This window comes from Triturus cristatus, chromosome 1_1 (assembly GCF_964204655.1).
Source record: "Triturus cristatus chromosome 1_1, aTriCri1.1, whole genome shotgun sequence".
Classification (NCBI taxonomy): Eukaryota; Metazoa; Chordata; class Amphibia; order Caudata; family Salamandridae; genus Triturus; species Triturus cristatus.
Window position 1 is genome coordinate 122,761,962 of NC_140579.1, and position 21,438 is coordinate 122,783,399.

Here is a 21,438-nt window from a genome sequence, read left to right on the forward strand (position 1 = left end):
GAAGGCCGCGGAGAGGTCGAGGAGGATGAGGGCCGCTGTTTCTCCGTTGTCGAGCAGCGCTCGGATGTCATCGGTGGCTGCGATCAGGGCGGTCTCGGTGCTGTGGTTGGCCCGGAAGCCAGACTGCGAGGGGTCGAGGGATCCGTTCGTCTCGAGGAAGGCGGCCAGCTGCTTGTTGACGGTCTTCTCGATGACTTTTGCAGGAAACGGGAGCAGCGAGATGGGGCGGTAGTTTTTGAGGTTGGTCGGGTCGGCCGATGGCTTCTTGAGTAGGGCGCTGAGTTCGGCGTGCTTCCAGCTCTCCGGGAAGGTGGCGGTGTCGAAGGAGGTGTTGATGATGTCGTGAGCTGGTCGGCTGTGATCTTGTTCCAGCTCCTGCGTGCAACCTGTTGCTGGTGGTGGTGGGTCGTGGTCCTTCCGAAGCTCAAGTGGACGCAGCTGTGGTCCGTCCAGTGGAGTCCCGTGGCGTGGCTGAAGGCGATGTCCTTGCTGGATGAGAAGACGGGGTCGAGTGTGTGTCCGGCGTAGTGGGTGGGGGTGGTCACCAGCTGCTTGAGTCCCAGGTTGGCGAGGTTGTCCAGCAGGGTGGTGGTGTTGCGGTCGTTGTTGTTCTCCAGGTGGAAGTTGAGGTCCCCTAGGAGGATGTAGTCAGCGGAGCAGAGGGCGTGCGGGCTGATGAAGTCGGCGATGTCTTCGCTGAATTGTGTGCGTTGTCCCGGGGGTCTGTAGATGAGGGTGCCTCTGAGGGTGGTCTTGGGGTTGATGTGGACCTGAAAGTGCAGGTGCTCGGCGGTTGCGAGGGTGTCGTCGGTGTTGGTCGTGATGCGGATGGTGTCCCTGTGGACGATGGCGATGCCTCCTCCGGTGTGGTTGATGCGGTCTTTTCGGATGATCTTGTAGCCGTCTGGGATGGCGATGGCGATGTCGGGCGCTGAAGAGGCGTTCATCCAGGTTTCTGTGAGGAAGGCGACGTCTGGTGAAGTAGTGTCGAGCAGGTTCCAGAGCTCGACGGCGTGTCTGTGGACGGAGCGGGTGTTGAGCAGGATGCACTTTAGGTGGCTGCTGCTGTTGCTCGTCGAGGTCTTGAGCACTGCTGGAGTGGTGCAGGTCCGTATGCAGGTGAACTTGCAGGCGTTGCAGCAGAAGGGTCCGTGGGTGCGTCTCGGGGTGGCTCGGTAGCACCCCGGGATTCTTCCGGCGTTGAGTGCGTAGAGTTTGGTGGCGTCGTAGGTCCGGCGGGTGTGCTGGGGTCTGCGGGGGCCAGGGGTCCTGGCACTGGGCGCGGTCCAGGCGCGGACGGGCGCAGACGGGCTTACCTTTGGCGCACCTTCGGCGCTCAGTCGGTGCTCCCGCTGCGTGCGTCCGCTGCGCGGTCGCTGAGGGGGCGACATAAGAAGGGATCCGGGAGGGTGGGTCAGCTGGGAGGCGGGGTCGCGTCCATCAATCGTCTGGCGAGGGGGCGGGGCCGCAGGCAGGAAGCAGCGGGAAACGTGATCAGGCTGAGCGGGCGGCCCTGCGGCGGCTGGGGCGCTGCTATCGGCAGCGGTGAAGATCACACTCAGCAAGGAGCTCTGGAGCAGGAGCGTAGAGGAGCGAGGGGGCAACCAGGCCAGAGGCGCAGTGGTCCCTGCTTTATCCTCACCAACACCACATGCGACACTCACGCCCCTTGCTTCACCCTTAACAACACCACTTGCGGCGCTCCGACCCCTGCTTTACCCTCACCAACTCTACATGCAGCACTCACACCACCTGCTTTACCTTCACCACCACCACATGCAGCACTCACGCCCCCTGCTTTACCATCACCACCGCATGCAGCACTCACACCCACTGCCTTACCCTCACCACCACCACATGCAGCTCTAACACCCCCTGCTCTACCCTCACCACTATCACATGCAGCACTCACCCCCTGCTTTACCCTCAGCACCACCACATGCAGGACTCACACCCCCTGCTTTACCCTCCCCAACACAACATGCTGCATTCACACTTCCTGCTTTACCCTCACCATATGCAGCACTCACACCCCCTGCTTTACCCTCACCACTGCCACATGCAACACTCACACCCCCTGCTTTACCCTCACCACCACCACATGCAGCACTCACACCCCCTGCTTTACCCTTACCACCAAAAACGTGCAGCACTCACACTCCCTGCTTTACCCTCTCCACCACATGCAGCACTCACACCCACTGCTTTACCCTCACCACATGCAACACTCACACTCCCTGCTTTACCCTCACCACCACCACGTGCAGCACTCACACTCCCTGCTTTGCCCTCTCCAGCACCACATGCAACACTTACACCCCCTGCTTTACCATCACCAACACAACATTCTGCATTCACACTTCCTGCTTTACCCTCACCATATGCAGCACTCACACCCCCTGCTTTATCCTCACCACCACCACATGCAGCACTCACACCACATGCAGCACTCAAATCCACTGCTTTACCCTCACCAACTCTACATGCAACCCTCACACCCCCTGCTTTACCCTCACCACCACCACATGCAGCACTCACACTCCCTGCTTTGCCCTCACCACTACTACATGCAGCACTCACACCCACTGCTTTACCCTCACCACCACCACATGCAGCACTCACACCCACTGCTTTACCCTCACCACCACCACATGCAGCACTCACACTCCCTGCTTTACCCTTACCACCACCACATGCAGCACTCACACCACATACAGCACTCACATCCACTGCTTTACCCTCACCAACTCTACATGCAACACTCACACCCCCTGCTTTACCCTCACCACCACCACATGCAGCACTCACACTCCCTGCTTTACCCTCACCACTACTACATGCAGCACTCACACCCACTGCTTTACCCTCACCACCATCACATGCAGTACTCACACCCACTGATTTACCTTCACCACCACCACGTGCAGCACTCACACCCCGTTTTATCCTCACCACATGCAGCACTCACACCCCTGCTTTACCCTTAACAACACCACATGCTCCACTCAGACCCCCTACTTTACAGTTATGGACACCAAGCTCAACACTCACCCCCCTGCTTTACCCTCACCAACACCACATGCAGCACTCACACCACCTGCTTTACCCTCACCACCACCACATGCAACACTCACGCCCCCTGCTTTACCCTCACCACCACCACGTGCAGCACTCACACTCCCTGCTTTGCCCTCTCCAGCACCACATGCAACACTTACACCCCCTGCTTTACCATCACCAACACAACATGCTGCATTCACACTTCCTGCTTTACCCTCACCATATGCAGCACTCACACCCCCTGCTTTATCCTCACCACCACCACATGCAGCACTCACACCACATGCAGCACTCAAATCCACTGCTTTACCCTCACCAACTCTACATGCAACACTCACACCCCCTGCTTTACCCTCACCACCACCACATGCAGCACTCACACTCCCTGCTTTACCCTCACCACTACTACATGCAGCACTCACACCCACTGCTTTACCCTCACCACCACCACATGCAGTACTCACACCCACTGATTTACCTTCACCACCACCACGTGCAGCACTCACACCCCGTTTTATCCTCACCACATGCAGCACTCACACCCCTGCTTTACCCTTAACAACACCACATGCTCCACTCAGACCCCCTACTTTACGGTTATGGACACCAAGCTCAACACTCGCCCGCCTGCTTTACCCTCACCAACACCACATGCAGCACTCACACCACCTGCTTTACCCTCACCACCACCACATGCAACACTCACGCCCCCTGCTTTACCCTCACCACCACCACATGCAGCACACACACCCTGCTTTACCCTCACCACATGCAGCACTCACACCCCCTGCTCTACCCTCACCAACACCATATGCAGCACTCACACCACCTGGCTTACCTTTTTCCGCACCACGTGCAGCAATGCCTCAGTGCTACATTACCCTTACCACTACAACGACCACTTGCTTTTCATATAGTGCTTCGTACTCCACTTCTGCTGTTTCAAGCACTGTAAATAACATGTGTTACTATTACCAAGTTACATGATTTACTGGCCTTGAAAGGATGAAAGACTGGGTCTGCATTGCTGTGATTCAAACTCCTAAGCAAACCCCGTTTAGCTCACTGAGCCATCCTGCACTGGATGTCTTGTGCATCTGATGAAGTGTCTGAGTTTGAATCCATCCCCCAGTCCTTGGGTCAGCCGTGACTGCTTACCATCGCTACAACTGCACAGTCAGGTGTACAAAGGGGTAACTTGGTGATCCAACTGGAGGGAAAGGTGCCTGGGGCCAGGAGACCCCAGCACTAAGGGTACCCCTAGATCGGTCCAGGATGCAGAGTGTCGCCCTCTGACAGCGCGCGCTGGTGCGTCCACTCACTGATGCCCCCCACAGATCTCTGGCTGCTCTCCAAGTATCTGTGACCAATGAATTAGCTTTTCCAGATGGTAAAAGTCTCACTAAAGACCCATGAAAGATCTGGGCAGAGGCGAGGACAGGGCGAAAAATCGGAAGCCTCAACTGTCACACACAACACAGGGGCCATTCCTGACAAAAAACAAGAGACGCCGTGAAAGCGCGGTGGGAGCGCGCGACGTTGTGAGCGTGCACGAATACGGGGTGCACATCTGCCCGTACGCTAGCCATCTCCTGTCACCCTTTAGAGGAGATGCCAGAGAGGAGATGCCATGCGCGCGCACATCGCCTGTCCGTGCGCGCACATGGTTTGTCTCCCTTCGCGCTCCAAACCCACGTCAATAGAGTCTCGCCAAGGCGAAGCAACGCATGCGCTGCTTTCGCTAGGCGAGAGCTAAAAAACTGCAGAGGGTGCAGAATAAAGCTGCAAGACTTCTCCTAAACCTGTCCAAGTACGAATTAATTTCGACCGAAATTTGAAGACTCCACTGGCTTCCTTTTGCAAATCGTGTCAAGTTTAGAACGCTATGCCTAGCTTTTAAGGCCTTGAATAATATGGGACCTATGTTCCTAAGAAATATCTTTTCCTCGTACCGTCTGGGTAGACAGCTTCATTCTACTAGCACCAAATTTAAGATGGTTCCTAGGATTCGTACCGCCAGCTGGGGGGGCGAAGCATTGGCTATGGTACGGCAAAGCTATGGAATATGCTTCCTATGCATGTCAGGTATACAAGCACCTGAGCCTCATTTAGAAAGAGTCTGAAGACATGGCTATTTCTTAATTTATGCAGGAGTTTCTAGGGCTTACTGTAGTTCCTTTGCACCAAGACACCTCCGGGTATTCCTGCGCTCAATAGGTTATATTAACATAACATAACCCGGATTGTCTCTGCTACTAAGTATATTGTTTAAACGTTATACTCTGATGATACTTGTTTTTGGAATTTCGGATTCATATCACTTATATTTAAATGAAAGATATGGTGTACTTTAGAAATTAAATATTTGTAGACGAATCTTGAATCAAAATTTATTTTGTTACACTTGTGCATTAAGGCAAAAAGACAGAAGCTAGTGGTCAGTCTGACCAAAGACATCTGTTGACATTTACTGACAGTGGCTGCACAGTTACTGGGATCCTAAACAATGTATGGGCCCCCTTCCTAGTAGGGCAAGCCAAGCAACAGCAACTAAAAGAAGCATCTGCAATGCAACAGGTCACGCATTCACGCAAGTTTGAGCTATTGGCATTGTAAATAACAATGCCTTTAGTTATGTTTTGGGTTTTAAAACATAAATAAAAGGCATTGTCATTTACAATACTAATAGCTTAAACTCTCGCAAATGCGAGACCTATTGCATTGCAATAAAGGGCCTTCTCGACCGCTTGATAGATTGTAAATATCAGAGGAAAAGACCGGCCTGCGATGTCTTAAAAAGTAGTGATGAATAGTGCAGTAAAGATGTGTAAGTGTTGTAAATTACACAGACACAAAGGGGTCCATTAGGATGTAGGGCGGATCGCCACCACCCGCATGGTATTGGTGGTGGTCGTATCGGTGGTGGTGGCGGTAAACAGTCTAAATATCAAGTTTTTTATTTCGACCTACAATAATATCGAGTTTGAAATATCGTAGGGACACAATATCGAAGTCAAGAATATCGACGACCAGAATATCAACCTGAAGGTAAGAAATATCGTTTTTGTTAATATCGAAGTTAGTAATATCAATAGCAAAAATATTGATGTTACTAATATCGATATTTATATTAGTGTTATGTCTTTTAATATATATTTTTTATGTTTGTATTTATATTTTTTGTTAATTATTGTACTAGTTTTAGAATATATGTATAACATTTTTAGTAGTTAGTAAAACATTTTAAAGTAACTTATGCGTTTTAGTACCGTAGCGGGTTGTGGGTTTATAGGGGAATAGGGTGGGAAGTAATTTAATTATATTAAATTAATGTAAACATTTTAGGAATTAGTAATTATTAGGGTGGGAAGTAATTTAATTGTAATTAAGTAATTATTCATTTTTATTTATTGGTATTAATAATTAATTTTATGTTAGATAACTAATAATTGGTAATTAATTTGTATTAATTGGTAATTATTTTTTATTAATTGATTAATTGGTAATTATATTAAGTGTATTACTATATTATTGAAGTGTGTTGTGAGTTTGTAGGGCAATAGGGTGGGAAGTAATTTAATTGTAAATAAGTAATTATTTATTTTAGTGTTGAGTATTGATAATTAATTTATTGTTAATTAATTATGAATTGGTAATAACCTTTTAATAATTTATATTTTTATGTTTTGGAAATTAATTTGTTCATTAATCAATAATTGGTAATTAATTGTCATTAATTAATGTTTATTACTATTTATCAATAACTAATTGTTAATTAATTATTAATTGCTAAATATTTTTTAATAATTATTGTTTTTGGGTATTGAAAAATAATTATTTTTTATGTTATTAATATTTGATAACTAATTGTTAATAATTCTTATTTAATTGTTTTTATCATCAAGTTAATTGTTAATTAATTATTAATTGGTATTTATTTTTACGTACTTAATTATTGGTATTGTTAATTAATTAATTGTTATTTAATAATTAAATTATTATTTATTTTTAAAACATTATTGTAATTATTAGTAAGTTATTTTTACTGCGTCAAATGAGAAGAGGGGGAGGAGGGAGGGGGGGGGGGGGGGGACCAGGAGCCTGTTAATGGTCAAGTGCCCGCGCTCCACGAGAATGATAGGTAAATCAAAAAAGAGGGCACTGTTCCAGAGTGAGTGTTGTAGAGAGTCAAAAACGCACTAAAGGAGGGGAGAACAAATAGGTGGAGGTCAGGGCCCTAATAGTGGGAATGAGGAGAGATGTATATTGTCTCTTGTTGCCCTCACACACCCCGAGGGATGTCATGCTTCATCATCGGGCATGTGCTCCTCGTCGGGCCGGCGGTGCAATGCCCTACGGGTCCCCCGAAGGGTCTCTTTGACGGAGATCTTTTAGAGAACTGCCGATCGGTGCATGTGGGTAAGGGTCCTATAATGGGAGTGATGCGTGCGTGCAGTGCGTATTACAACTGCCTAAGGGTTACCAGAGGAAAGTTTTAATAGGGAGGCACCCTTGGCAGAATAAAAAAAAAATGTAGGTTTTAGGAGTTACTTAAAGGGGCACAATGAGCCCAGGTAACTATGCTGAGGTCGACATGTTTCACGCCTATGTTGGTCCGATGGATCCCTGGCGTTTCATCAGGACCAGAAGTGAAGGTGGAGTGGGGTGTGTGCACGAACGTGTTAATGTGAGTGGGGTGATTTTAGCCCTATCACATCTATAGGGGGGGATGGAGGAACGCTGCCTACGAACTACTAGTCAGTGGCGGCTGTACCTAGAAAGAAAGTCTTTTTCCCCCTTAGATTCAGACCTAAAAATGGAGCTAATGTTACTCCATGAGCTTATTGGCGTAGGATGCCTGCACCGTCTTGGGGGTTTACTCGGGTGTCGGCGCTTATAGCCTACCCTGTCCGGACGCCAACCCACTCTCTGGAATTGGAATAGTTATTTTTACCCCTACGCTAGCCAACACTTTCCATACTGTTGCACTCTCCGGAGTTGGAATAGTAATTTTAACCTCTACTCTATCCAACACTTTCCCTACTGTTGCACTCTCCGGAGTTGGAATAGTCATTTTAACCTCTACGCTATCCAACACTTTCCCTACTGTTGCATTCTCTGGAGTTGGAATAGTAATTTTAACCCCTATGCTATCCAACACTTTCCATACTGTTGCACTATCTGGAATTGGAATAGTAATTTTAACTCCTACTCTATCCAACACTTTCCCTACTGTTGCACTATCTGGAGTTGGAATAGTAATTCTTACCCCTACGCTATCCAACACTTTCCCGGCTGTTGCACTCTCTGGAGTTGGAATAGTAATTTTTACCCCTACGCTATCCAATATCTACTGTTTTAGCTAATGTAGTGTATAATTTATTTAACAACATTTTTTTTAATTTGTTATATATATTTTTAATATTTTTATTTATATTATTGTTGTATGTGTATGTATGTATTTATAACTTATAAAATGTTTTTTAACAATTTATAAGTTATTACAATAATTAATTGTAAATATTATTAAGTATATATATTATATTTTATAACTTTCAGCAATCCTGTCTCCTTCCTTGTCAAACAGGTACAGACCACACAGTGCCAAGTAAATAAAGCGTGCTAGTTTATTCTTCCACGGTCAGCATAACGTTTCGGCTGTTGACACACAGCCTTGATCACATGACCCCCCAGTGAAGCACATGGTTTATATACAGGTCGTGATTGGATTCTAATCAGTTACAATTGCGATTGTTGTTGAAAAAGCAGTAGAGCTAAACAAAATACTTCGATATTAGAAATACTTGTTAAAATCCATAAATACATAAATAACTAAAACATCATCATAGTTAAATATATAATCACCAATAATTTGATAAAATTTCATTTAAAAAGATTTTTTTATCATTTGATATATAGGACCTTAAAATGAAAGAAAAAAAAAGGCCTACATAATAGGGTTTCTATACTGGGATTTGTATATTTCTCCCCTGATTTTTTATCTGTGCCGTAGTGACACGATAAATTCCCTATTGCATGAATACTGCTCTAATACATGTTGTTCCAAAAAATAAGGCGTAACTGATCACTATAAAGTGCAAATGCCTGAAATATTGTCTCACAGTGAGATAAAGTGCAAACAGTGTATACAGAAAAATTATATTCTATATAACATCCCAAATCACGACACTGATAAAATAAGTGCTAAAAAAAGTGAGAAAAAAAAGACTAAAATTTTTAACAGATGTTATCTTTCTGATGCCTAAAAATGACTGTTCCTAAATCAGTAAACATGATCTATTAGTTGGATGAAATTCATTGCATTACATTCAAGAAAAACTATCACGAATATGTAAACAGATAAGATCCCCCAGTTCTAAGATTTATGATGTTAAAAGCATTTGGAAATCTTTAAAAATAAGTTAATTCCATAGTGAATACAGATAAAAGGATGCACGGGAAAGAGTGAGATATTCCAAAGTATCATAAAATATCTCATAAACAGTTACTCTTATTACAGATATTCTCATACAAAATTATGTAAATCCTCTCCCGTGTTTAATCCTTTCGGAATTCTAGTATCCAAGAGAAGAATGTATTTAGATTCAAGTTGCCTGAGTTGTTTCTCTCTGTTGTCGCCTCTTATATTCTTTTTCACGGAGTCAATTACATAATAGCATAGGTCATTTAAATTTTTATTATGTACTAATTTAAAATGACGAGCTACCGGATAAGCATCATCGGAATTGACTATCGCTCTTAAGTGTTGCAGGATACGGTTAAACACCTGTAGCTTCGTACTACCCACATATTTCATTTTACAGGTGCATTCCAACACGTATACTGCATAATCCGTGCGGCAAGTAAAGAGACTTTGAATTTTAATGGGATTTTTCTCAAAAATACTAATGTATTCAGTGGTATTGATGCCAAACTTACAAGCCCTACATGAGATACATCTGTGGAACCCCGATTTGTTGGATAACCAAGTGGTGGAAGTAGTTACCTCAGGGTTAGATTTGACTAGTGCATCTCTCATTGAGGGCGCTCTTCTAAAGGTAATGAGAGGATTGCTCGGAATTAAGGGAGCTAAAGTTATATCTGTTTTCAAAAGTGGCCAATGTTTTGTAATAATACCCCTTATTTTCTTTTCCTCAACATTATAAGTTGTGATAAGTCTGACTCCACCTTGGTTATTTGGTAAATCCTCATCCGTATTTATTTGTCTCTTTTTTTTAGAGGTAGCAGTTGTGTTCAAACATTCTTCTCTAGTACGGTTGTTCGCCTTATCTTTAGCCTGAATTAACTCTTTTAAGTGGTAGCCTCGAGCTAAAAATCTCAATTCGGCCTCATCTTGACATTTTTTCAGATCCTCATCAGAGCTACAGATTCTACGCATGAGGAGAAATTCACCGTAAGGTATACTTTTTATAAGGTGACCAGGGTTATTTATATTATATTTTATATGTATATGTTTAATTTTTTTACATTATGGGGCCGATTCCGATCCCGTATTTTTTTTCTCCATACGACTCGTACAAGTACCGTACAAACGGTGAAGTACGATTCGTACGGGAAAAATACATACGAATCGCCTTGGGAAAAGTCTACGAGACGTCCCCGGACAGTTTTATGTACGAGTCGTAAAACTGAAGTCCGAGCGCACAAGTCCGATCCGTACCGGCGTTCCGAATGCACAAGCATATGGAAAACGTCCCGTACGGAGCGAACTGTGTACGACCCCTACCCCGGGTACACTTGTGCCCGGAGTACGAGTCATACGGCCCCCCCAGCACCGTATGTACGCGCCGTACCCCCAGCCCCGTATGTACGCGCCGTACCCGCACCCCAGCCCCGTATGTATGCGCCGTACCCCAGCGCTATGCGCTGGGGGTGCGGCGCGTACATACGGGGCTGGGGTGGGGGTACGGCACATACATACGGGGTTGGGGGTACGGCGCGTACAAACGGGGCTGGGGGTACGGCGCGTACATACGCGGGTGGGGTGGGGGGTATGGTCCGTACATACGGGGGGTGGGGGGTACGGTCCGTACATATGCAATTTTGGGGTACGCACCGTACATGATGACACGTACGATGTGGGTGAATGCGTGTACATCGCGTAGCGGGCCCCCTTTTCCTCGTGCATCGCGGCGTACTTAGCTTTTCCGGCACTTTTTGGCTCCCGTAAAAATATAGCCGTGCGGAGTGCTGTGGGTACGAATCATACTTGCTGGTCCGTAAAACGCTGCCTGACTCCGTGCGGACGTTGCGTACGCGCTGTCCAGGATCGGATTTGTATGTATTTTTTAGCCGTACGGTGTTTTTTACGATTCGTACGGAAATGGTATTTCTGTACGAATCGTACTTGCTGGTTTGTACGGTGGAATTCCCGGGTACGAGTCGTACGGAGAAAACGCTCCGTACAACCATTTGTACCCGGGTTTTACAGGATCGGAATCGGCACCTATATTACTTATAATTTTAAACATATTTTTAACTAAGTTTATTTTAAATATATGTATCATTTACTTTATTTTACATTAATTATTAACATTAAAAAAACGATATTTTTTACAACGATATTTTGTCTCTCGATATTTTTGTACTTACCATAATGTAGGTAGGACTTAGATATTCTTGACATCGATATTTCGGCTCCTATATTTTTGACGTCGATATTTTTGACGTGATATTCTGTCTGTGATTTGGTGGTGGCATTGGTGGTGGTATTATTGGTGGTGGTATTGGTGGTGGTGGTGGTGGTATTGGTGGTGGTGGTATTTGTGTTGGTGGTGGTATTGGTGGTGGTGGTGGTATTGGTGGTATTGGTGGTGGTGATATTGGTGGTGGGGGTATTGGTGGCGGAGGTGGTATTGGTGGTATTGGTATTGAAGGTGGTATTTGTGTTGTGGTGGTATTGGTGGTTGTGGTATTGGTATTGGTGGGGGTATTGGTATTGGTGGTGGTGTTGGTATTGGTGGTGGTGGTGGTGGCATTGGTGGTGGTATTGGTGATGGTATTGGTGGTGGTATTGGTGGTGGTAATGGAGGTGGTGGTATTGGTGATGGTATTGGTCGTATTGGTGGTGGTATTGGTGGTGGTAATGGTGGTGGTGGTATTGGTGATGGTATTGGTCGTATTGGTGGTGGTATTGGTGGTGGTGGTATTGGTGGTGGTGGTGGTATTGGTATTGATGGTGGTATTGGTGTTGGTAGGTGGTATTGGTGGTATTGGCATTGGTGGTGGCATTGGTGGTGGTGGTGGTATTGGTGGTGGTGGAATTGGTGATGGTGGTGGTATTGGTGGTGGTGGTATTGGTGGTAGTATTGGTGGTATTGGTGGTGGCATTGGTGGTGGTTATTGTTATTGATGGTGGTTTTGGTATTGGTGGCAGTGGTAGTGGGGGTGGTGGTATTGGTATTGGTGGTGGTGGTATAGGTATTGGTGGTGGTGGTATTGGTATTGGCAGTGGTACTGGTGGTGGTGGTATTGGATTGGTGGTGGTGATATTGGTGGCGGTGGTGGTGGTATTGGTGGTGGCAGTGGTATTGGTGGTGGTGGTGGTATTGTTGGTGGTGGTACTGGTATTGGTGGTGGGAGGTATTGTTGATGGTATTGGTGGTGGTATTTGTGGTGGTGGTGATATTGGTGGTGGGGACATTGGTGGCGGTGGTGATATTGGTGGTGGTGGTATTGGAATTGAAGGTGGTATATTTGTTGGTGGTGGTATTGGTTGTGGTATTGGTGGTGGTGGTATTGGTATTGGTGGTGGTATTGGTATTGGTGGTGGTGGTATTGGTATTGGTGGTGGTGGTATTGGTGGCATTGGTGGTGGTATTGGTGTTGGTATTGGTGGTGGTGGTATTGGTTGTGGTATTGGTGGTGGTGGTGGTATTGGTGGTGGTGGTGATATTGGTGGTAGTGGTGGTGGTATTGGTGGTGGTGGTGATATTGGTGGTGGGGGTATTGGTGGTGGTATTGGTGGTATTGGTATTGAAGGTGGTATTTGTGTTGGTGGTGGTATTGGTGGTGGTATTGGTGGTGGTATTGGTGGTGGTGGTAATGGTATTGGTGGTGGTATTGGTATTGTTGGTGGTGGTATTGGTGGTGGTGGTGGCATTGGTGGTGGTATTGGTGGTGGTAATGATGGTGGTGGTATTGGTGATGGTATTGGTGGTGGTGGTATTATAGGTGGTGGTGGTATTGATGGTGGTATTGGTGTTGGTGGAATTGGAATTGGTGGTGGTCATATTGGTGGTAGTATTGGTGGTGGTATTGGTGGTGGTGGTATTGGTGGGGGTGGTGGTAGTGGTGGTGGTGATATTGGTGGTATTAGTGGTGCTATTGGTGGAGGTATTAGTGGGGGTATTGGTGGTGGTATTGGTGGCGGTATTGGTGGTAATATTGTTGGTGGTATTGGTGATATTGGTATTGGTGGTATTGGTGGTGGTGGTACTGGTAGTGGTGGTATTGTTGGTGGTATTGGTGATGGTGGTATTGGTGGTGGTGGTAGTATTGGTGGTATTGGTGGTGGTGGTGGTGGTACTGGTAGTGGTGGTATTGTTGGTGGTATTGGTGATGGTGGTATTGGTGGTGGTGGTAGTATTGGTGGTATTGCTGGTGGTGGTGGTATTGGTGGTGAGGTTATTGGTGTTAGTGGTGGTATTGGTGGTGGTAGTGGTATTGGTGGTAATGGTATTGGTGGTGGTATTGACATTGGTGGTGGCATTGGTGGTGGTGGTGGTATTGGTGGTGATATTGGTATTGGTTGTGGTGGTATTGGTGGTGGTGGTATTGATGGTGGTATTGGTGGTGGTGGTATTGGAGATGGTGGTGGTCATATTGGTGGTAATATTGGTGGTGGTATTGGTGGTGGTGGTATTGGTGGGGGTGGTGGTGATATTGGTGGTATTGGTGGTGCTATTGGTGGAGGTATTGGTATTGGTGGTGGTGGTGGTATTGGTATTGGCGGTGGTACTGGTGGTGGTGGTATTGGATTTGTGGTGGTGATATTGGTGGCGGTGGTGGTGGTATTGGTGGTGGTATTATTGTTGTTAATAAAACAGACTTTTGAAAACAAACCTGACAGGTGGCTTTAGTGCAGATGGCATGTAACACAGATGTGCTGCTTTGAACTTCAGCCCATTAGCATACAATTTTGTGCCACCTGTAATTCATGTGACTTAATTCGCTAATCATTTCTAAATCCATTTTATCTGGGGGTGTTGAAACAGGCACGAGATAATGCTGGGTTAAAGTGATTGAAAGCAAGCCCCCGTATTTAGGGGGAGGCCGAGCTGCTTAAAAAAACACAAGCGGTTTCAGCTGAAGCAACGCATGTCCGGCCTGCAGTAAGAGAAACTCAATAAAGTAAATAGTGCTTACAGACTAAATAACAGGTCCCCTGTAACAACCAAAGTTTAGGGGCAAGGAGCCATGGGAGGTTACAAATGAAGACAAGGCAGAACTAAGGAGGGACTAACAAGCCTATTAACGAATCTGAAGGCAGCATTTACGAAAGACAATGACACAAGCCAATGAAAAATATGGGTGGAGAGTGCCCGCTGGCTTCTCTCCCATACTCTTCTACAGCAGTCTAGCACCAGAATATTCGAGTCTCAAATGCCTCATCATTGGTTGTATTGAAGATGAGTAAAGAGAGAATATGCTAGAAAGGAGAGGGCGGAGCCTGAGAGGTACTGACCGAACGAGAGAGATCCAAGGAGGAGAGTGGTGAGTGTAAGGTCTGTATTAAGTGTGCCCTAGAAACTTTGAGGGTCTTTATTGCACCCTGTGAAGTCCAGCACCCCAGGGTTTGGAATTCACCAGGTGTCTTTAATAGCTTGAATCGCAGGTGGAACCCTAAAATTGGGTATTAACATGCAGATTCTGCGCCAACGTCCGCATGTCTAGTATTTCCTTGGCTTTTTTCTCCTGATAGATTTCGTCAGGTTTGTTAGGTCAATTTAAAGAGGGGGAAATCTGAAGAGTTCCACATTTTTCGTTACTACTTGTAATTGTGACCACTGCGCAAAATAGAGTTTATGTAAGGGCCACAACTTCAGGGGTGCACCTAATGAAGGCCTAAGTGGAAGAATATAGAAGATAATGAAATCAGGATCAGCTAAAAGAAGGGGGGGCATATAATGGGAGGAGGGAAACAGGATGGAAAAAAGATACAATAATATGTTGTTTTGTTGGTTGTTTGTGAGTCACTTGTGTTGCCCTATGGTTGTTCTGAAGCGCTGGAGGTAGCACACAATTAGAAAGGACGGAACTGGAAAAGGGAGTAGTGAGGGAACTGGCCTGAAGAAAGGATGGAATAGGAGTAAGAGAAGTGAAAGAGCTGAGTGCCAACAAAAGAACAAGAGAGGGTGGAGTGGTAAAGGTGAAAAGAAAGGCGAGAACAGGAGTAAGAGAAGGAAGTAACATGCAAGGGAGTAAAAGGACAGGAGAAGTAAGGAGAGGCCAAGGGAAACAATGAGGGAACAGTGGTGAAGGGATATGAGTATTTTTTACTTTAAGATTGACCATCACCCCCAAAGGAGTGAAGAATGACTCTGTGACTGGGGGTTCTAAGAGTGGTCTGATGTAAGTATATAAGATGATATTGCCAAATCAAAGATATCACAGTTGTGTTTTACTCTTTGTCTGTTGTTTTATAGAAATAATATACATCACAGTCTGGTGGGATTAAATCTATGTGAACTGCCTCTGTCGATTATGAATGAATGGTCGCCATTATTGAAAACCTCTAGAGGACTATCAGAAACCACAAAGTGAAAGTGTCTTCTTCAACATTTTCAACTGTGTGCCCCCATATACTTCAGAGGACATGGGCACAATCCCAAGTGAATCAAGTCAATTAAATCAATACTTCTGTTGTGGTGGTGAAATCAAGTGACTACTGCTTTGCTAAGGACTTTGGCCAATGATTAGTTGATTTGCAATGTTTTGAAATGTTGCTGGATGGCATTTAAATAATAGATGTAGGTGCAGATGTGTGGCTTTGGAAAGGTATGGCTGTTATTGCATGGCTAGATAAGTGGCGGCACATTAGTGGATCCTATTTCTTAACGGTTGATCTCTGACACAATGTGATCTTTATCCTCTGTGTAGTAGTGGTCTTTCATCTGGAGAAGCTGACTTGAAGACATCACCCAGCATGTCCAGGCCCAGTGGCAAAAACATATACCGTAAGATTCACGCTCCACTTTTCTTATGTTCACATTCCTCAACACCTCTCAAGAAGTTCAGACTATTTACTTTTGCTGTCCGAAGTACTTTTGGTCAGTGGTTATCTTCTACTATCAACTCATGGGAATCTTGCCCGAGCTTGTGGCGGCACTGGAAACATTGCCATCTGCTTCGTTGCATGTACTGACCACCCAACCTTCACTGTGCATACTTCCACCCAACATTTTTTTGTTACCTGTGCACCCAACCTTAAGTTCTGAAATTGAAAGCTGCCTGACATGGTCTTTAATATCTACTAAACTTGATCTTAAACGTTTAAAACAAAAATCTGCCCAGTAGCACAACAAAAAGGAATAAAGATGATCAAAGATTGGCCCTGAAAATGGGGAAAATGAAAAGAGTCAATTTTCCTTAGTAAACACTATCGCAGTACATTCCCATCTAATCAGCACAACACGCAAAGCAAAACATACTGCAACGAAGAGACACTGTGAGCAACACTGGCCTTCGAGAGCCACAATTTCGCAAGGTTTTCTAGATAAACGCTAACTATCTAAACGATTCCTATATACCTTATGTTAAATTATCTCCTACGGCTATCGTTTCTTGAGAATAGCTATGAAGAAAAATATCATATCAGACGTGGCGACTGTCAATGACATACCTCTATGTGCTGGATGTGCAGGTATCCCTCCCCTCTTTTCAGTCATGATTCTACCTTACGTGTGCCAGGAAAGAGTTTTCAACAATGTCAATGAAGAGATGGCAGTTTATGGTACACCAGACCACTGTTTGAGGAGACCATCTTTTGAGAGGAATCAAATATATTAAGCTCCTTGTCGAGAGGTCTACGTAAGACAAATGGAGATTCCCTCTTCACTCCAACGCGTCTGGTATCACTGTCCACCATGCAAGATCAGTTGAATTGGAACACAGACCTGTTTCACCCCATCTCGACTTCATGTTAATTTTCTGTAGATTATTCCAGAACAGTCCTGGAGAACTTTATGGAGGATACCTTGCGGCTGATAGAAGAAGCAAGATTGTTGGTAAGATCTCAGGTTACTAGATGCAAGCATCCTCACCGAATGATAAACGGTGAGATACAAGAGCTTAGTAAGGAGTAGACCATCTTTTCAGGTGGGCCAGACTTATCGGTCTCCAGATAAGAACGTTCGGCCTCGGTTGATTTAGAATAGCAAGCCTCATACTCCAAATAAGACCCAGTGCTTTCGTTGATGTTAGGTTGTAATGTCTATTTACATATTTCTGAATCACAGACAGAGTTGACTTCTTTCAGAACTCCTTTCACAGGGCCCCAGAGCCCTTTCAGAGGGCTATGGGGCAAGCACCGTGAAAACCGCGGGGTTTGAGGCATTTTACTCCTGATGTCCCAGGGCCGGACTGGAGCAATTGGACCAAGTACCCTTTCAGCATTTGACTCTTAGTGAGAGTGCGGGTCGTGCAGTCCAAGGCATCTCAGCGGTATGTAGATACAGGGCGGGGTGAACACAGGCTCACAACTCTAAGTACTTTCAACAGCAGCAATAAATGATTATCCAGTTCAGTACTGTCTTTTATGACAAAAGTAGTATTTATATACAAACACAAATAGAAACACAGCATACACAAACAATACACATAGCCCCCTGAGGTCGAGGATCTGGTGTTCAATAGGCAGGTACCCGGGTCCCATTTACCTCTCACTAGCGACAGTGGCTATTCCCCATTCACTATAGGTAACATCTAGGTTAGGTCTTACTAGCAGTCCAAGTGTCATTGGATCCCACTCTGACTCTTTTAGAAAAGTCAAAAGTGTTCCAGTGCCAAAGCGATATCTGACAGACAAGTTCCCCTTGGGCCTTATGGCCTTTCGATCAGTCTTAACTGCGCGAGCAGGGCATTGGACGACCAGAGTCTACAAGAGCATCTTCCTTGCAGCCGCAGAGGCTGCAGTGGTGGCCTTTGGTAAGTGCAACTTGCTGCATTGCAGGGGCAGCAGCTGGGTGTTCTCTGCACTCCTCCGGTGTGATTCTTCCCACAGATTGAGGAGGGCTTAGACAGCTTCTGCTTCCGATCCTCATTCAGGGCTTGGGCCTGTGGCCGCCTCTCCTCTTGAGAACAATATCAACTAGGCTATGATCCCTGCCCTTCCCTCTGGTATACAGGGTCACTACTCTTACTCCGCATGCAGGCAGTGGCCCAATCGGCACAGCAGTAAGTTTCTCTTCATGGCCACAAACAAGCGTTGGCCAATCAGCATTGCTAACTTCATGGCGGCCCACTCTGGCATATGGGGTCGCTGACTTATACACTGCGCACTGGCCCGATTGGCATAGTTAGTTTCAATCGACACAGATGATTTCAAGGTGGCCCCTGCTGGCATACACGCCGCACACTGGCAATAGTCAGATCGGTACAGCAGTATTCTCTCCTCACACATCGCTACGGGGTCCACTCACCAGGATCCCTCGCTGGACCTCGCACCCTCCAGCAATCTCCTCTTCCTCACAAGGTACAATGGTATTCACAAGCAGGCTGGCACTGGTTCCCCATGCTCCAGGTGCAGGTGGTCTTGGATTTTCAACCAGTAAGTTAGGCACAAAACCTGCTTGAGCTATCTGGGTGGCACTATTCCCGGACAAAGGAAGGAAGCTTAATCACAGACATCCATATTCAGGGCTGTATGCATTTACCATGCATGCCTTTACACCACAATCAGTACCCCTACTGCGACATTGGCACACATTCCCTTTACCACGCAAGTCGTTACAACGACTTGCCTTAGGGGGCACTGGAATTTAGAAAACTATAAATTACTATTCCAACTCCATTCAGTGTATCAGTATGGAAGGTGTTGGACTTAAAATCCAACACCAGTCCAACAACACGTCCCCTAAAGCAAGTCGTTGACTTGCGCAGTAAAGGAACGCATGGTAACGTCGCAGTGTGGGAAGTGACTTTGGTGCGAAGGCAGATCATGGTATTGACTCGAGGGTACATTTCCCATATTCAGTTTTATATGTCAGACCTTTGAGGAGGGTACTAGGCCACAAAGCTGCTTAAAGTAGAACACACTAAGAAAAACTGATACATGGAAAATTGTCCTGGGCATTGCCAGTTCCAAGTTGTCATCTGCTGAAGGAAATGGAGTATTTGAAAGGTGAGAAAGATACAAGCAGTTCAGGGTAAACTTGAGATGAAAGAGTTGCACAGCCCTTGGAATCAAACATTTTGAAACTTGTGAGGAATTGTTTCTGGTCCCTTCACATGAGTTGCTATTGGGAGAAAGCAAGAAATTAGAATACATAGCCTGTTTCTTCCCTCCTCATTGCTTTCTCTCCCCTTCTGCTGAATAAGCATCCCTTTCTCCTAACATCACCCATCCTTTCTATCCAGGATACTCCACCATTTCCCCCATTAAGTATGCGAGTGTCCCTATATCTTTTACATTTTACTTGTTCATTGTTTATTTTCTTAATTTCTTGCTTTGTCTGCTAATGCGTTTGCTTTATTGTCCTACGTGGCCTTATCTTACTTGTGTTCCTCTTTATGTCTCTCAATTTTAAACTATCTCTAGGCTTAGCGATCCTCCTTGTATCCTATTCTGCCACTGGCGGTGCCCAGAGCTCCTCTCCATATTTCCAAAAAGTCCACGAGACCTGCCTTAAGCTTCTGTCCTTCACATTTTTCAAGTATTTTTGCTCCTGACTCCTCTTCCTCTGTCACGCTCTTACACAATTCTTACACTCGATAACATCCACTCCATTAGTGCTGAATGTCTTTCCCTGTCTCACGTTTATCGTTTGTTTCCACGCAGAACACGGTTTTGTCTCTTGTGTTCGTCTGCATGACTTCCTTTTATCTCATTGCACCTGATTTTGCCTTGTTCCCTCAGAGCAGCGGAAGCAGTACTCACAGGCTGTGGGGAGTTTACAGGACAAGTTTCAGCAGCGAGTGGAGGTGAGAAAGGCGCACAGGATTCCTTGCTCAACACTGTGATCAGTTATGTAAGATAAAAAAGCCAATACGAAGTTTGTGTGACTTGTCCGTGGTCTTACACTCCCCACCAAAGAAGTATCTCACAGCACATGAAACACTATCCTATGAGATAGAGGCCACCATTCAACTCACCAGAAATACACCTCATTCCCACTAAGCAGAAGCTGGTTCCACTCGTAAATCAAACATCATTTCATTGTATGGATACTAGGAAAGACACAGAGAAACCACCAACAGCAACACTGTCACAGCCATGCAAGAACCATTCAAAGCACGTCCACAGCCACTCACAACACAGACCTTTCAACTAACCAGAGCGCAAATCTCTGTCAACCGGTGAGCACGCATGGACCATGAAGAAATAGACTCCTGTCAACAAGAGCACACTCCTCCCTACTCAGAACAGAGAGCCCATTCCAACATGGAATATTCCCTCCTCCTGCTGTGACACAGGCCGGCTCTGTTTGCAGGCATGGGATATGAAACCCATCTTGCATGAGATAGGATTATATTATCTCCCATGCCCTATTTGCTTCCTCGGCTAGGTTCTCTCAGAGCTTTGCATTCCTGTCTTTGCTTCTCCCCTCAGCACCTTCTCACCTGTGAAGTGGATTTGAAGCAGATTCGCACGGTTGAGGATGCTATGGCTCGGCTGAAGATGCTGGACTCCCAGGGCCGAGTCTGGGGACAGGACGTCATTCTACAAGTCAAGGATGGAGAATTGTCACTGACCGATATTGAAACCAGGGTAAGATGTGGAAACAAACAGTGAGCCAATGAGGAAAGGATATTGAGACCAGGGTAAGAGGTGGAAACAAACAGTGAGCCAATGAGGAGAGGATATTGAGACCAGGGTAAGATGTGGAAACAAACAGGGAGCCAATGAGGAAAAGCGATTGAGACCACGGTAAGATGTGGACACAAACAGGGAGCCAATGAGGAGAGGATATTGAGACCAGGGTAAGATGTGGAAACAAACAGTGAGCCAATGAGGAGAGGATATTGAGACCAGGGTAAGATGTGGACACAAACAGTGAGCCAATGAGGAGAGGAGATTGAGACCAGGGTAAGATGTGGAAACAAACAGGGAGCCAATGAGGATAGGATATTGAGACCAGGGTAAGATGTGGACACAAACAGTGAGCCAATGAGGAGAGGAGATTGAGACCAGGGTAA

At 45.7% G+C, this 21,438-nt stretch overlaps 1 protein-coding gene across 8 annotated transcripts in view; it reads left to right on the forward strand.

Annotated features, from left to right (window-relative positions):
* EPS8L3 (EPS8 signaling adaptor L3) overlaps window positions 1-21,438 on the forward strand; it is a 183,522-nt gene that overhangs the window by 39,951 nt on the left and 122,133 nt on the right. For all 8 annotated transcript variants that reach the window (XM_085613948.1, XM_085613974.1, XM_085613938.1 and 5 more), the window contains exons 3-5: window positions 16,183-16,259; window positions 20,159-20,223; window positions 20,852-21,010. In XM_085613948.1, the coding sequence (XP_085470074.1) occupies window positions 16,183-16,259; window positions 20,159-20,223; window positions 20,852-21,010 (301 nt within the window). The remainder of the gene's footprint in view (window positions 1-16,182; window positions 16,260-20,158; window positions 20,224-20,851; window positions 21,011-21,438) is intronic.